Source organism: Anoplopoma fimbria, chromosome 6 (assembly GCF_027596085.1).
Source record: "Anoplopoma fimbria isolate UVic2021 breed Golden Eagle Sablefish chromosome 6, Afim_UVic_2022, whole genome shotgun sequence".
NCBI classification, from domain to species: Eukaryota; Metazoa; Chordata; class Actinopteri; order Perciformes; family Anoplopomatidae; genus Anoplopoma; species Anoplopoma fimbria.
This window is the reverse complement of record NC_072454.1, coordinates 12,278,798-12,293,717: the sequence shown is the minus strand read 5'-3', so window position 1 is coordinate 12,293,717 and position 14,920 is coordinate 12,278,798. Positions and strand designations below refer to the sequence as shown.

Here is a 14,920-nt window from a genome sequence, read left to right as displayed (position 1 = left end):
GTTTTCATTATTGCACTTTCCTGCCTCCTACAGCCCCCGAGGCCCGTTAACTACCCCCACTCCCCGGTCCCTGGAAACCCCACACCCCCTATGACCCCAGGAAGTAGTATCCCTCCGTACCTGTCGCCAAACCAGGATGTGAAGCCCCCGTTTCCACCCGACATGAAACCAAATATGACAGCACTTCCGCCCCCTCCGAGTGAGTAACCCAAAGTGGTTGCTTTCATCTTTGTGCTCTTTTATTTAATCTGGTGCATTGTTTGACTTTTACCCTGCGTTTTTTTTTTCTTCTCCCCTCCCAGCTAACCCCAATGAGGAGCTGCGGCTGACGTTCCCAGTCAGGGATGGAGTGGTGCTGGAGCCGTTCCGCCTGGAGCACAACCTGGCTGTCAGCAACCACGTCTTCCACCTTCGACCCTCCGTCCACCAGACCCTCATGTGGAGGTACGACCTCCGCACAGGCCTCCACTTCCATTATATCATTCACTCAAGTGTTCATGTGGAGAGAGAACTTCTCTGACTGGATTTTCTTTTCTCTTTTTATGCAATCATCTCATGTAAACTATTGAAAATACATTTTAAATCACACATCTTTCATAACAGAATTAATAATACTATCATATACTACTATTTACTATTACAGTGAATAATGTTTTTAAGGTTTATGGCTAACTGCTCTGGTCCTATCCCATAGGTCAGACCTTGAGCTCCAGTTTAAGTGCTACCACCACGAAGACAGGCAGATGAACACCAACTGGCCCGCCTCCGTCCAGGTCAGCGTCAACGCCACGCCCCTCACCATCGAGAGGGGAGACAACAAAACCTCCCACAAGCCCTTGCACCTGAAGCACGTATGCCAACCTGGAAGAAACACCATCCAGATAACAGTCACGGCCTGCTGCTGTGTGAGTACACACTATCAAGACAATGTAACTACTAACACTCTATAAATCTAATTATTTCATTGAACAGAAAGATCAGCTCGGATGATTTCATTTCGTATATGTGTTGTGCTCATTAGACTTTCCTGTTTTTTTTTCATGTTTGTGTGTTGCTTTGCAGTCCCACCTGTTTGTGCTGCAGCTGGTCCACAGGCCATCTGTGCGATCCGTCCTCCAGGGGCTCCTGAAGAAGAGACTCCTTCCTGCAGAACACTGCATCACCAAGGGTATGGCTCGTTTCGTCTCTGTGTGGTTATTATGCATAAGTACATCTTAATTACACAAGCCCCCCCCCACCTGCTTCTCTTTATGGTGTGCTTTAAAATAGGTACTGAAGTACAACTGTTTACAAAGTCAATTTCATTTCTCAGTTAAGAGGAACTTCAGCAGCGTGGCAGCCTCTGCAGGCAGCACGACTCTAAACGGGGAAGACGGCGTGGAGCAGACGGCCATTAAAGTGTCGCTGAAATGTCCCATTACCTTCCGACGCATCCAGCTACCCGCACGGGGGCATGACTGCAAACATGTCCAGGTTGGCTCAGATTTAAAGAAGTGTTAAACGTTACTTGCTACTGTTAAAAAATGTCGCTGTGAATAGGAGAGATTGTTCTAACGAGCGTTTGTGATGTTGTTCTCCACAGTGCTTTGATCTGGAGTCCTACTTGCAGCTCAACTGTGAGAGGGGGACATGGAGGTGTCCTGTGTGCAAGTAAGTGAAAAGATATTCAGTTTTTTGGGATGTAAAGATGAGATTACTAATGAGGTTTGCTTCTTATGGATTATATCTGATTTCTTTCTTTCAGTAAAACAGCATTATTAGAAGGTCTGGAGGTGGATCAGTACATGTGGGGAATCCTCAATGCCATCCAAAAGTAAGGTTTTTTTCTTTCTTTTTTCTTCTTCTGAGTTTATTGTTTCAAAGACTAAACACTTTCTACTTTCTCTTTTAATAGTTCAGAGTTTGAAGAGGTCACTATAGACCCTACATGTAGCTGGCGACCTGTCCCCATAAAGTCTGAGCTACACATCAAAGAGGACCCTGATGGACCACTTGCCAAGCGCTTTAAGACCATGAGCCCCAGTCAGATGACCATGCCCAATGTGATGGAGATGATCGCCCAGCTAGGGCCCGGTTCAGGACCTGGACCTGGCCCCATACTTGGTCCCAGCCCTTACCCACCACACCCTAGTCACCATCCTAGTGGCAACGGGGGAGATTACCCCGGAGCAGGTAAAGAAAAACAGCCAGGACCCGACCTCGTAGATAAATAACAGGATAGTCAGCTCATTTGTGTGAAAATGAGAGCTGTTTTGCTCTTTTATCAGCAACAACTGATGTGTCTCCAGTGCATAAAAGTGCATAAAACAAAGAAAAAGCCCCGAGGAGAGTTTTGTGCTGAACCTGGTTTAAAATAATGTGAGCTCATTGCTTTGATAAATGTTTCATAACAGGAAAGAAAAAGTGGAACTTGTGTATCCCCTTATGTAACCACTCTAAAAAGAAAAAGTTTTTTGCAACAGGAAGGATTCATTAGACAAGTCAGCAAGGCCAAATAGCAGTTGGCCTTTTGACACAACTGTTTCTTTTTTTTGTCCTTCAAGGCAACAGTTACCACAGCCAAGGGAGCTTTGACTTCCCTCATGGGAACCCCTCGGGAGGTGGAATGGGAGGAGGCGGAGGAGGTCCTGCTATGAACGACTTCATCCATGGCCCCCAGCTCTCCCACCCGCCTGATGGCCCTGGTGGTCTCCTCTCCCAGGACAAGCCCCTCAACCACGGCATTAATGATGCAGTAAGTAGGGTCCACTTCCAGAGCTGCTTGCTTTCCCTTTCCATTACACCAATAAAGTATGTTTATGGGAACAGTATATCACTATGCAATCTAGTAGATGAGGATTATGTTTGGTAGTGTTTTTTTTAGGATTTATGTCTCTTATTCACTTCTGCTAAGTAACTTTGTCCCGTAGCGTAATGTGTTACCTTAGTTTGTAGAAGAATATCTCCAGAAAATCTGTCATACTGAAGAAGAGGCTCAGATTTGTGATCTGAACAAGGTGCAGCTTGCGCCTCTAGCCAGCATGTGTGCTGTGCTCATGCTCATGTTGCAGCTGTACATGTCTGCTGATCACAGCTTCCATTAAGAAGGCCTGTTCCACATTATTCACGCTGGAACTCATTCCGCTTTTCCTCTCTTTCTTCCCCTCGCATCCTCCCCCCTCCTTAACACTCTCTCTCTCTCTGTGTCTTCCACATTATTTTTTCACTCTCCATCTCTGTTGCTTTTCTGTCTCCCTCTCGCACCTGCAGATGTCCCATACCAATCAGTCCCATAACTCCATGCAGCAGAGCTTGCATGCGTCTCCCCACCATGGCGGCCATTCAGGGCCGCCCTTACATCACAGCGGCCAGTCAGGGCCGCAGCTGCATCACAGTGGCCAACCATCGCAGCATCCTCGACAGTCGCAGCCACAGCAGCAGTCTCAGCAGCCGGGGCAGAGCGGTCACCCCCACAGCGATCTGAACTTTAACCCCTCCTCAGATGGGCCGATGGGTCAGGGAGCCCAGGATATGCCTGAACCCTCTCTGGATGTAAGTGTGCTCACCCTGGGCACCCTAAGCTACCTGTTAACAGCTAACATTGTCTGCTGCAGCTGCTCTCATCTCTTGGCTGTGTGCTCTGTTTGTGTTTGACTCTCGGTTTGCTATTTTTATGCTGGATTATGTGGCTTCAACAAACACTTGGGCTTGACTCAAAGTCGTCCAGCTGCAGAAAAAATAAATATGTTTTCAGGTTATTTAGCCTCGACACTCATTGTCCCTTTCTGCCTTTTTCCTACAGCTGCTTCCAGAGCTGGCCAACCCTGACGAGTTACTATCGTACCTGGACCCTCCCGACCTTCCCACCAACAGCAACGACGACCTTCTCTCCCTTTTCGAGAACAACTAGCCCCTCTCCTCCCCTAGAAAACCCTCCTGCACCTACAGGAGTCGCGATGTGTTTGACTGTCCGTCCACAGACACCTCACCGACCTCCTATCGATAGTTCAAGCAGCTTCCTATGCTAATGCACGCACACACATACACAGTCTGTCAAAAGATAATGTGTGGCATAGGAGCACGGCTGAAAAGAGGCGCCTGTTTGGGAACCCAGAGGGAGAGAGCAGGAACGCCACTCATCCCTGCACTCCCTTTATCCTCGTGTAAAGATTCCACGTACCAGTTCCACCGCCTTTGACTCAAAACACACCATTTACAGCCAGCCATGTTGGCGGGCACTAAAGTGATATATATATATATATATATATACAAAATATATATATATATAAGATATTTGTGACTTTTTAACAGAAAACTGTGCAGCTATAATCATCATGTGTAAACAACACAGAGGAGACAGGAGCCTTTGTGGGCTTTAGGAAAAGTGTTGTAGCTTTCTTTGTTCTTTTAATTCAGATTTTCTTTTTGTGGAAAAAAACCCATTGTCTTGTTATAGTGTTTTTATCCTATTTGAAATGTGTTCTTCCAAAACTTTGGCACATGCCATCATGCCATCATGCCCTTTGACCCCCCAGACTTCTCTGTGTGTGAGTGCAGGACAGTTGAATAACTGGAACTCATCTGAATCAGAGCACTGAGAGGACGAGCTAAAATGTCCTTGAGTGTCAACAGAGGAAACGAGCGCACGTTGTGCAATTTTAGAGAGAGAGAGAGAGTGTGTGTGTGTGTGTGTGTGTGTGTGTGTGTGGGAATGTGTGTGTGTTGGGGGGAATGTGTGTGGGTGTATGTTTACGTGTCCTCTTCGTTTGCCTGCGAGCGTATGAGAGAGACAGCGGGGAGAGACAGTCTGAGACCGAGGAGGGAAGAAAAATATTGAATGGAAGAAAGTTAACACAATCCACTTTAATAGCTGTCGCAGTACTTTTTCTCCAGTCTGTAGTCGTTCTCGTGTATTTATTGTAATGTTTCGCTCTTCCTCATCAAATTCAGCACCATTTTGTCCACAAGTGCATGTGTGCCAATGGCTCCTGTTGTCTTTGTCCAGCCTAAACGTGCTTGATCAAATCATTTTCTCTCTTTGTTTTTATATTTATTATTTTATTTCAAATTCATCAGTTGTTGTTTTTTTTTTTTTTTTTTTAATTGTCATCCTTTTTTATGTGTTTTATCTTTGTCCCACATTGAAATGAATCAGATACACATCACCAAAGTTGTCCTATGCTTTTTGTAAGTGGTTGGACCTGGATATTATGTTGATGCAAGAGCAGGATTTCAACATCCTACAGACGTCTACAGGAGTTTTTAAAATCACTGTGTTTTATAGACGCGTCTGTGTGATTGTTCTGATCTTTCCTTTTGTCGTTTTGTTACTGTTAAACTGCATCTTTTTGGGAAAAAAACATCCTGCATGATCCAACAGTGTTTCCGGAACTGTTGTATATACCCGTTGTGAATACTTTGTGACTGTACAGTACTGTACCTATCTATTACTGACAACTACATGGTACTGTATGTCTGTCAAGGACTACGCACACACACACACACACTCACACACAAGGAATCCCTTTTTAACCAGTCCAATATTGTACCGAATTGATCCAAATGCACTCTCACTGGCCTTGAATTTGGTACCTGTGTATTGTTTATCATTACCCTGTGACAATGTATCAGTGAAAAGGAATATTCAGATTGGTCAGCAGGAAAGTTATCAGAGTTATTTTTTTCTTATGTATACGAATTGGTCAGCTTTAAATTTGGTGTTTTCTGTCTAAACGGTTGTTAATGCAGCTTAGAGGTCCAAATTTCTCAAAAAAATGATTTGCGCATTATTATTGGAACAAGTGACCTCGTCCTCTTTATTTAAAGTGAGAATGTGCAAAATGTCCTCTTGATTGTTTTGAGAACAGTACCTATCTAAAATTTGGGATTTGTGTATTTTCATCACATTTGCTATTGTTTTAAGTTATTTTTGTCCACTTTTTTAAGTATAATTTGGTTTACACAGTTTTATGCAGTACATTAAATAAATTTAAACATACTGTATGTTATTGGACAAAAGTTCCCCTATTTGAGATTTGTAAACCATTTAAAGAACCAAAATATGGATTTACTGATCCTCATAACGGATCAAATCACCTGCATATAACACAATTGAAGGATCAGATGTTGTCTGTGTTTGTTTATATGTTTGTTGAAGACAATGCACTGCCGCATTGGGATGTTTTATTTCCCTACACAGTGTGTAAATGTAACTGCAACCTTTCACGAAATCACGTCTAGTAATTTGACACAAATTGTACTGTCTGATTGCAGACATTTGAAATTGAGTCGAGGATTTAAAAGAGAATGCAATTAATGTTGTAAAATGGAATTTTATGGGGGGAGACCCCCTCCTGTTTGCATTACAAGGGGAGGTTGTGGCAGAGGGTTGGGGTCGGGGATGTAAGGGATAATGTATATAATGTAAATGACAAATAGAGACACGTTAACAGAAATGTATTCATTTTCTCCAGGGGGAGTGTGCATAGTGTATTTAGAATTTGTAAAGCTTGCATCCTCCTGTCAGACGTTGAATTGGCAAAATGAGTCTGTGTTCGATTGCGTCTGTGCAGACCTCTCTAACCACGCCTGTTCATTTATGGAAGATACTTTATGTACCCCTCCTCATGGGGTTTCAAAGAAAAAAACAGACATTTTTCCTTTGTGTAATATTAAACTTCTGTGTATTTCTCTATTACCTGTGTACTTTATAAAGGTGCTACAAAATTATGAAAACCTTTTGAGGTATAATTGGGACTTGGAGACGTTGAGGTTCTAGTGGCTCTAAAGGGTTGTTTCCAAATTTACAGTTTGTACAAAAAATAGTCAAATTTATAATTCTTATGCAATTTGGCAAAATATGCTATAAAAGGTACAATCTGAAGTGATTGGCACAGCAGGTGGCAGTTGTCGCTTTGGTTTTGTACATTCTATGTACAATCATTTCATATTCTAAACTGGTCAGAAAAAACATTGTGATTTTTAGTCTTGCAAATCTGTATGTAGTTAGATGACGTGACATCCTAATATTTATCTAATAAATATGTATTCAGATGAAACACAATTAATGGCCTTTTGCGTCTTTTGACATGCAAAGTGCAACCAGCATATAACGAACCATAACATATTCCACAAAAAGATAGAAAAGGACTGTCATTTTATGCTACAAAAGCCATAGGATACCCACAGTACTAAACTATGAATACATAGAATTTGTAATTACAGTAATTTCAATATCATTACACACGTTAATAGTGTTTTTCAAAGGCTGGAATAGCAAAGAATAACCAATAGGCCTTTTTTTTACTGAGGACATTTTGTCACAGTAGGAAAAACAGGTGTAAATGATCAAATAAATTACTGCTGCTGCAATTCCAAGGTCATGGTATTATGCATGCTGGCATAGTTAATTAGTTATTAGTAATTTAGTCCTACTAAATGTCTACGGTAAAAAGAAAGGTCTATTTCACCCGTTTAATATTAGATAATTCATAAGCTATTAGTAAAAAAGGGCATTATATAACTGTAGAAAAACAAGTTAAACTGTGAGCTAAAATGAATGCTGGACTTAAACTCTATTAAAACCTCCATATTCATACAGGTACATCCATCAAACGTAACTTCCGCATTTAACCCATCCTATGTATTTAGGAGTACTGGGCTGCTGTAAAGTGCTTTGGGAGCAACTAGGATATATTGATCGAATTACTGTAGCAAATAATCATCTTATTTCCAAAGAACTAGTGAGTCACAGATTGAAGCTTTAATATAATATATATAATAGCTTCTGTGGCCTCAGCAATTTTGTACCTCCAAGTGTTCCAGACTAACAAAACATGAGATAAGTAATCTTATTTTATTGGTGAATCAGTTCAATGTACCTGAGATCACAAGGCTCTCCGTCACTAATGATGCTGGTGATAAAGTTTAAAACTGTTGCAACACCTGATGATAATCAATAATGAGCATCAACTGAAAATACTAATTTATACAAAAAGAAATGCCTCTTTGTGGTTTTGAAGTCATGCATTTACCATTTTAAAAGCATCACTGCTCATCATAATGAAATATTGTTACGTTTTTGGGAAAGCAACATCAAAGCTAACGGCATGACCAGTTTACTCAGGAAAAATAAAGTTGAAAAAACTTCAGACAAACAACAAACACAACCAACCGATCCTGCATGCGAACAGAAATGATTGCAGGATGGCTTAGCACAGCCTCTTTGGTCCAATGAGTATTCAAATTATTTATGTCATCACAGAGAGTAGTATAAAGCAGGAAAACAACAATGCAAATCACATTAATGCAAAACTGGTGTTGGAATGGAAAAGCTTCTTTTCTGTGTCCACTCTTTGAAATGTATATGACTGACAGAGACGATTTGCATCGTAAAATTTGCAAATGTCATCAGTCATTCCAAATACATGTTAATAGTAAAATAATACTCAAAATTATTTGCAGACAAAATATAAACGAATAAAAACTGAAATATTAGTTCAGCAGTGAAGAGTTCTTTGCAAAACATTTAAAAATCAGCTTTGTTTTCTCTTCATAGATTACACAGATTTAAAAGGTTTACATTTTCCATAAACCAAATTATACCCGGGCTGAAAGGTTCAATGTTTTTCAATATACTTATATATAATTTGAGAGAATTAATCTTATACACGGTTCTCACACGCTTGGTGCTTAAAAGGCCTGCAACCAAGGCCCCTGGCTTTCCCTCAGTTGTCATGGAGACAGTTTAGTTATCACGCCACCCAAGTACAAAATGTTGGTCTTATGATAACTGACTATACAATTATATTTTTTTTTTTATTAAATCTAAACTTAATAAAATTTAGGAAAACACCTGGTGAACTTGTTTTGTCAAACTAAAAAAAAAAAAAAAAAAAATAAGAAGGTACTTCCGGAACACCCCACGTGGTGTCGCTGTTTGTTCCACCGCCGCAGGTCCTGTCAGTCCGCGTGACGTCACATGTAAACACAGCGAGCACCCGGGGCCCGCAGGTCCTCGTCGCCCAGTCAGCTGAGCAGCGATGTTACAAGTACGGTACCGTGTGAGGTACAGCACGCCGGGCGTCGTCGCTGCGAGGCTGTTCTCCTCCGGGCCCACCGGGAACCCCGTCGTGTTCCTGGACATCGAGGCCGACAGTGAGCCTCTCGGGAGGATAACAATCGAGGTAGCTAGCTAGCGTTAGCCTCTGCTGGACCTCTGTCTACCTGCAGCATGGCTCCCTTTAAATACCCCCCCATTCATTTGAATATGATGATTGTGTTATCTTGCAGCTGAATGCAGACGTCGTGCCAAAGACTGCAGGTGTGTTTTCAACCATGGTGCTTTAAACTTAAGCTGCTGAATATCAAGAATTGCAGTTGTTTTAATTCACCACTTTTAAGAAAGTCTTTATGATGTGAATTTAATAACTAAGAGAAAGTCATTTTCACAGCAAACTTCAGAGCACTGTGCACGGGGGAGCCTGGCTTTGGATTCAAGGGCTCAGTGTTTCACAGGATCATACCTGAGTTCATGTGTCAGGTGAGATTTAGAGAGAAGATGGAGCACGTAGAAGTGTTTGCTATGTTGTCTGTTGCTGTGTTTTTTCTGTTTCAGGGGGGAGATTTCACCAACCACAACGGCACCGGAGGGAAATCTATATATGGGAAGACATTCAAAGATGAAAACTTCAAATTAAAACACACTGGTCCAGGTATACATCCACAGCTCTGCTTATACAATTACTGTTATACTACTGTATCTTTGTTTAGAGAGGAAAACACAAACCATCCTTTATCCATGCAGATAGCTTTGTATTAGGGCTGTCACAATATCAGATTTTCACTACACAGTTATAATGGCCAAAATAATTCAACTATTATATATATATAATATTATATAATATAATATTCATCTTCAACCTAGTTTATTTTTCGTTTTATGTCTTTTTTTTTGGCAAAGTAATTACCCACATTTGTATGTGAGGTTTTGGAGGAGAGAGACAAAGTGAGAAAGGAAAGCCACAGAAATAATTTAAGATGGACTATTTACAAAATATTATAATGTGTGTATTATTAGGATCCAATATGTTCTTCAAACAAATACCACGGTTATCGTTGAACGGTTTACATCTTGTCACCCAAACTTTGTATTATGATTGTGTTTAGGATGGCAAACTTCAAGACAAAAACACAGCTGATTGGTAAATTGTCTGGATTGTGTATCTGTGTTTGAGATCCTCTTGTGAAATGCTGAAACAATTAGCTCACTCACTGAGTAAAAATGCCAAGCCTTCCCTGTTTTCAGTATCTGAACATGTTCACTATTTCCTGACATTTTGAAAACTAAATGATAAGTCAATAAATCATAAAATCAACAAATTAATCTGTGAGGAAAATAGTTGTAATCTGCATCTCTTGTTTATCATGACATTCTGTATATATGTCCCTTCCCTGGCCTCCTGATGGTAGAATTTCCCAGGTTTATAGCTTTGACTATATCAGCCTCTCCACTAGATGGCAGTGCCCAATTTCATGCAGCAGTAAAAAAACACAGTCTATAGGTATTTTGCAATCCCCAGTTAAATGACCTACTTTTTAGTGAGTCAAAATGCAACTATCTAAATAACTCCTTTTCTTGAATAAACTTAATCCACATGCTGATTGCTTGGTGCTTCATATTAAAGTGTGGCATTATCACAGTTTGCTTTTCAAGACAGAAACAGGCTTTCACCCAAAAAAAAAGTTAGACACAGACTCGTGTCATGCTTCTCTTTTCTTCCAGTCAGGCCTAAATCATATTGGGATAGCGGTAAAAAAGAGGTCAAGATATTGTTGACTGTATCAAGTTTAGTTGACTTACTTGTGTCCTTTTTTTTTTATCTCTGCAGGAACACTTTCTATGGCAAATTCAGGGCCAAACACCAACGGCTCCCAGTTCTTCATCTCTACGACTAAAACTGAATGGTAAAAACTTTGTAGAACGTTTTTAATCCGTCATCTCATCTCTGCCACTCATCATCTCACCACATCCAAAGCCAATCACTTAAACAGTTGCTAAAGTCCCATTTTTGTCCCTCCTTTTGTCAGGCTTGATGGTAAACACGTGGTGTTCGGGCAGGTGAAGGACGGTATGGGCGTGGTCACCAAGATGGAATCCTTTGGTTTACATGATGGCGGTGTGATTAAGAATATTGTCATCACTGACTGCGGGGAGATCCCCCAAAATCACACAATGACTTCTGTCGGATGACTCGGCATGCAACCATTCGGTATTTACTTTCTTTCATCCGTGTTCACGATACTTTCAAGGAGGAACTTTCACCTGTGATCCTGCTCATCCCTAAAAACTGACATTTTTACCTTTTTTTAAAATATTATTTTAGAAGATATCTCACTTTCCTGAGTTTGAACTTTGAACCAACTACTTTGTCTACAAACACTAAGTCATCCGCTTTGTAAAATGTTCTTATTGTGCAATTACTCTCCATTTACAGCCAATAAAATGACTGTTTTCAGATTGTAGTAGCTCTAGTCTTAGTACAGGACACTTCTCTCATGTGCCACCGACCCTGCTGGTTTTAAAGCTTCCTGGAAATGATCCAGCAGCTTTTTTTAGACACCGGCTCTCCAGCGCGACTGACTTCCTGTCCATCGGAGCAGGATGTGACATCATTCGACATCCACCTACAATGGAGCTGAAATATCACTTGAATGCAGTTGACAGATGATAGAGCTGCGGGGCTAAAGCCTCATTGGACACGGTGCATGGAGATGAATTCATCTGCTGGAACCATAAAGGAACCTGAAAAATGCCTTCAGCGTGCATGTGGGCTGCTCTTCCTTCACTGCTCCTTTTATTTAAAACGCAGAGCGTCTGGAGGAGAGAATGATAAAAAGGAGGCTAGGACATGTCTGAAAGACAGAGACTGGGTGGTGCTGCTTATTGAGCTAATACTTTATGAAAGTAAATAATGAAGCGACGCAAAAAAGCAGCTCTTGCACATAAATGAAACCATATGCACACTGACCTTCCACCGTTTGTTTTAATTCTCAGATTACATTGTTGCTATAGAGACTTCTCAGCTCTCGCTCTGTTTGAGCAAGAGATGTTGTAACAAACTTGATATAATTTGGGTCCCCACCCTCTGGTTTAGTTTTAGTTATTTGGAATGCATGTCCAATATTGCTCATGGAAACTTCGCTCCAAAGACGTTTATTACACATGCAACACACAATGACATCTACAACTGGTACGAGCTGGTTCTTCTGCTGCAAATGTCTCCATTTATCACGCACCACCCATGTCAGCTGGTATGTCCTTTTTTGTGTTTTAGTTTTCCTTTTACGCAGTTTGACTCTAGAGTGTTGAAATCAGGTCCTGTCAGTTCGATGTGTCTGTTATCTTTCAGCACTTTCACGGGGAGTGAAAAACAAGTTTAACAAGTCCCCCTCCCCCTCTGCTGTTACACAACCTCCATGAATAATCCATAAAAACCTCTTTATCATAATCTGTACGCTCAGTATTGCGTAAGTCTTTGAGCCTGCAGTAAAAGACAACACATACAAAGCATATACTCTCTGTAATGAATATTATACAGACAGGAGCTCTGAGAAAACAACGTGTTGTGTTTGGCTTAAACAGAGCTGTGTACACCTCCAGGTTACTGGTAACAACAATTCAGCAGAGGACCCAAACAAATGAAACCACATAAACCAAGCACTCGTAATTCAATATGACTTTAATTCATCAAACTCTCGACAGCACTAAAGCACTAAAATGTTTTCCCAACTAACAAATAAGGCACATTTTGGAATGCCATTTCATGGACATGAAAAAACAGACCTGTGGTCTACTCTCAAAACCATGACTGTCCTTGTTTCCCAAAATCATTGACTTTCCTACCTCACGCCTGTGTTCTGTCCAATTCAAAGTATAACATTATTGCAATATTGCAACACAAACACTAAAGTGATACAGACAGTAAAGAATACAAACATAACTTTCCAAATTGACCACATAAGTGTTAACACATTACATTCAGTAAATATGCATTACTCGTAGAGGCTACACGAGCGGTAAATGAAATACTTCAAGACTAATAACAATCAGAAGTTGCTGATAATGTTAAAAACAATATGTACTGTAGCAAACTACTGTAAAATATTTAAATAAGTATACATTGCACAAAATAATATTTAATTCAAAACCAAACACATGCACATGCAAACTCTAAAACAGTTCTTTGTCACACACGCTTTCTTGACAAAAGTATTCACTCCCTAAACTACTAATAACACCGTAACATTTTATAATAGTTTCTTGTCATTGCTGCTTTAGGCAAACTACATCTCACAGTTTAACGTGCTTATACAGTGGTGAGTATCCGTCACTAATTAAGAAAAAAAAAAAAATCTGCATGTTAACACAATATATATCTTAATAATATTGTTTACAAAATGAATACATGCGACTGTATGGACGTAAATGGCAGCTCATAATTAGTTACATATAGCATCTGAATAACATTGTGACTTATTCAACACTGATAACATCAGAACAAAACACAAACATACAATGGCTTACAATTGAGAAAGGGTATTAATTATGTACCAGCTTTTTTTCTTTTTAATAATACTCTATGTAGACATCAATATTTCCTTCTTAGTGTAACTTTGTTGCATATTCTATACAAAAAGTGTTGTAAAAAATCTTTCCATAAATATTTCTGCAGGATAAACCCTCAGATTATTGTAAAACATTAAGAAAAAAAAAAACAAAACAGCTTTGTTTATTTCTCAGCAATAGGCCCTTCTTCACACAAAAAAAGCTTCAATATTGCATAACACTTTAAAAGAGCTACTATCCTTGATAATGATGGCCATCAAATATATACATAGAACAGTCTTTCTCTGTCAGGGAAATAACTCTTGAGCTTTTGCAGATTGCTGTAAAAATTTTAACATCTATTAAGTGTTCCAAAATACACATCTCATTCATAGAAAATAACAAATTTGAACTGAAAAGGTACTAGAAAAGTCAAGTATATGCATTCATGACATTATGTCTGAAAGCAGAGATTTCTTTATTTTTTTTCAAATGTATTCTAGTAACTGCTTCCATTGGCTCTTAAGTTGCCATTTAAAATGGCCTCCTCATAACATGTCTCTTGGCTGAATCGAAGTCTCTAACAGGATTTATCATTATTCTGCCAGAACTCTGTGAATCACGATACTATTATTTGTTAATGAGCTTAGTTCAGCCTCATAGTATGATGTGGACAGTACGGTTCAAACCTGTTAGGTCAGTGTCATCAAACAGAGCAAAAGTAAGAAAAATGGATTGTTCCCAACTAGAAGGAGAATCTTTCATTGAGACTAGGTCTTTGACTTGGTCTTTGACCCTTCTTTTAAAGGGGAGCTCCATGAATTTTACGCATCACAGGGAGTACTACTCAGACTGTGAAAACCATTGTCTTCTATAGCATTGGAGGAGTTTTGTCAAGCCTGACATCACCAGGTGAAAGGTAGGATCCAGCGTTTTGGAGCTTGAGCCACAATAGGGAATAAAAGTTTTGATATCTCAGCCTCTGCTGCATTGATTTCAATTATTCTTAAGTGTATTTTGCAAGCCTCCTAACTATGTGGTACTGCACTACCAAATCACTGGAGTGCCCCTTTAACTTTTTTTCAGATGGAATTGAGCCAAAACTGTAAGGTACCATAATCAGCCACTGCAATCTTTCCCACTACGTCGAGTGACCATGATTGTTTTTTTTTACAAAACCCACGGTTCCTTGGATGAACACAACTACAATAGATTAAAAAAAACAAAGAGTGAGGTCCACAGTTTCATGAGCGACTCCGTTCTGTTGTGAGAATTGACTAAGAAATAACATCTTTGTGGATATTCCATGACAACAGACCACAGTAGGATTGTTTT

The 14,920-nt window shown here is 40.0% G+C and overlaps 2 protein-coding genes across 9 annotated transcripts in view; both read left to right on the top strand.

Moving 5' to 3' along the window:
- Positions 1 to 6,992, top strand: part of zmiz1a (zinc finger, MIZ-type containing 1a) — a 103,952-nt gene extending 96,960 nt beyond the window's left edge. For 6 of the 8 annotated variants that reach the window (XM_054600147.1, XM_054600145.1, XM_054600146.1 and 3 more), the window contains 11 exons: positions 34 to 199; positions 303 to 444; positions 695 to 929; positions 1,063 to 1,168; positions 1,313 to 1,473; positions 1,583 to 1,650; positions 1,745 to 1,813; positions 1,895 to 2,172; positions 2,544 to 2,734; positions 3,250 to 3,531; positions 3,782 to 6,992. In XM_054600147.1, coding sequence (XP_054456122.1) covers positions 34 to 199; positions 303 to 444; positions 695 to 929; positions 1,063 to 1,168; positions 1,313 to 1,473; positions 1,583 to 1,650; positions 1,745 to 1,813; positions 1,895 to 2,172; positions 2,544 to 2,734; positions 3,250 to 3,531; positions 3,782 to 3,889 — 1,806 coding nt within the window. In that variant the 3' untranslated portion in view covers positions 3,890 to 6,992. The remainder of the gene's footprint in view (positions 1 to 33; positions 200 to 302; positions 445 to 694; positions 930 to 1,062; positions 1,169 to 1,312; positions 1,474 to 1,582; positions 1,651 to 1,744; positions 1,814 to 1,894; positions 2,173 to 2,543; positions 2,735 to 3,249; positions 3,532 to 3,781) is intronic. The other 2 variants (XM_054600148.1, XM_054600149.1) reach the window with 2 other exon arrangements.
- Positions 6,993 to 8,977: 1,985 nt separating this feature from the next.
- On the top strand, positions 8,978 to 11,868 carry ppifa (peptidylprolyl isomerase Fa). The gene is made up of 6 exons (XM_054599852.1): positions 8,978 to 9,164; positions 9,271 to 9,301; positions 9,432 to 9,520; positions 9,596 to 9,692; positions 10,869 to 10,944; positions 11,068 to 11,868. The coding sequence occupies exons 1-6, from the start codon at positions 9,021 to 9,023 to the stop codon at positions 11,228 to 11,230; spliced, it is 600 nt and encodes a 199-aa protein (XP_054455827.1). The 5' UTR covers positions 8,978 to 9,020; the 3' UTR covers positions 11,231 to 11,868.
- The last annotated feature ends 3,052 nt before the right edge of the window (positions 11,869 to 14,920 follow it).

Excerpts from the sequence above, each read along its gene's own strand:
- ppifa (XM_054599852.1), top strand. The coding sequence starts at position 9,021 with ATGTTACAAGTACGGTACCGTGTGAGGTACAGCACGCCGGGCGTCGTC. Across the intron at positions 9,165-9,270 it reads TCGGGAGGATAACAATCGAG|CTGAATGCAGACGTCGTGCC; the intron begins GTAGCTAGCTAG and ends GTTATCTTGCAG. Across the intron at positions 10,945-11,067 it reads TCTACGACTAAAACTGAATG|GCTTGATGGTAAACACGTGG; the intron begins GTAAAAACTTTG and ends TCCTTTTGTCAG.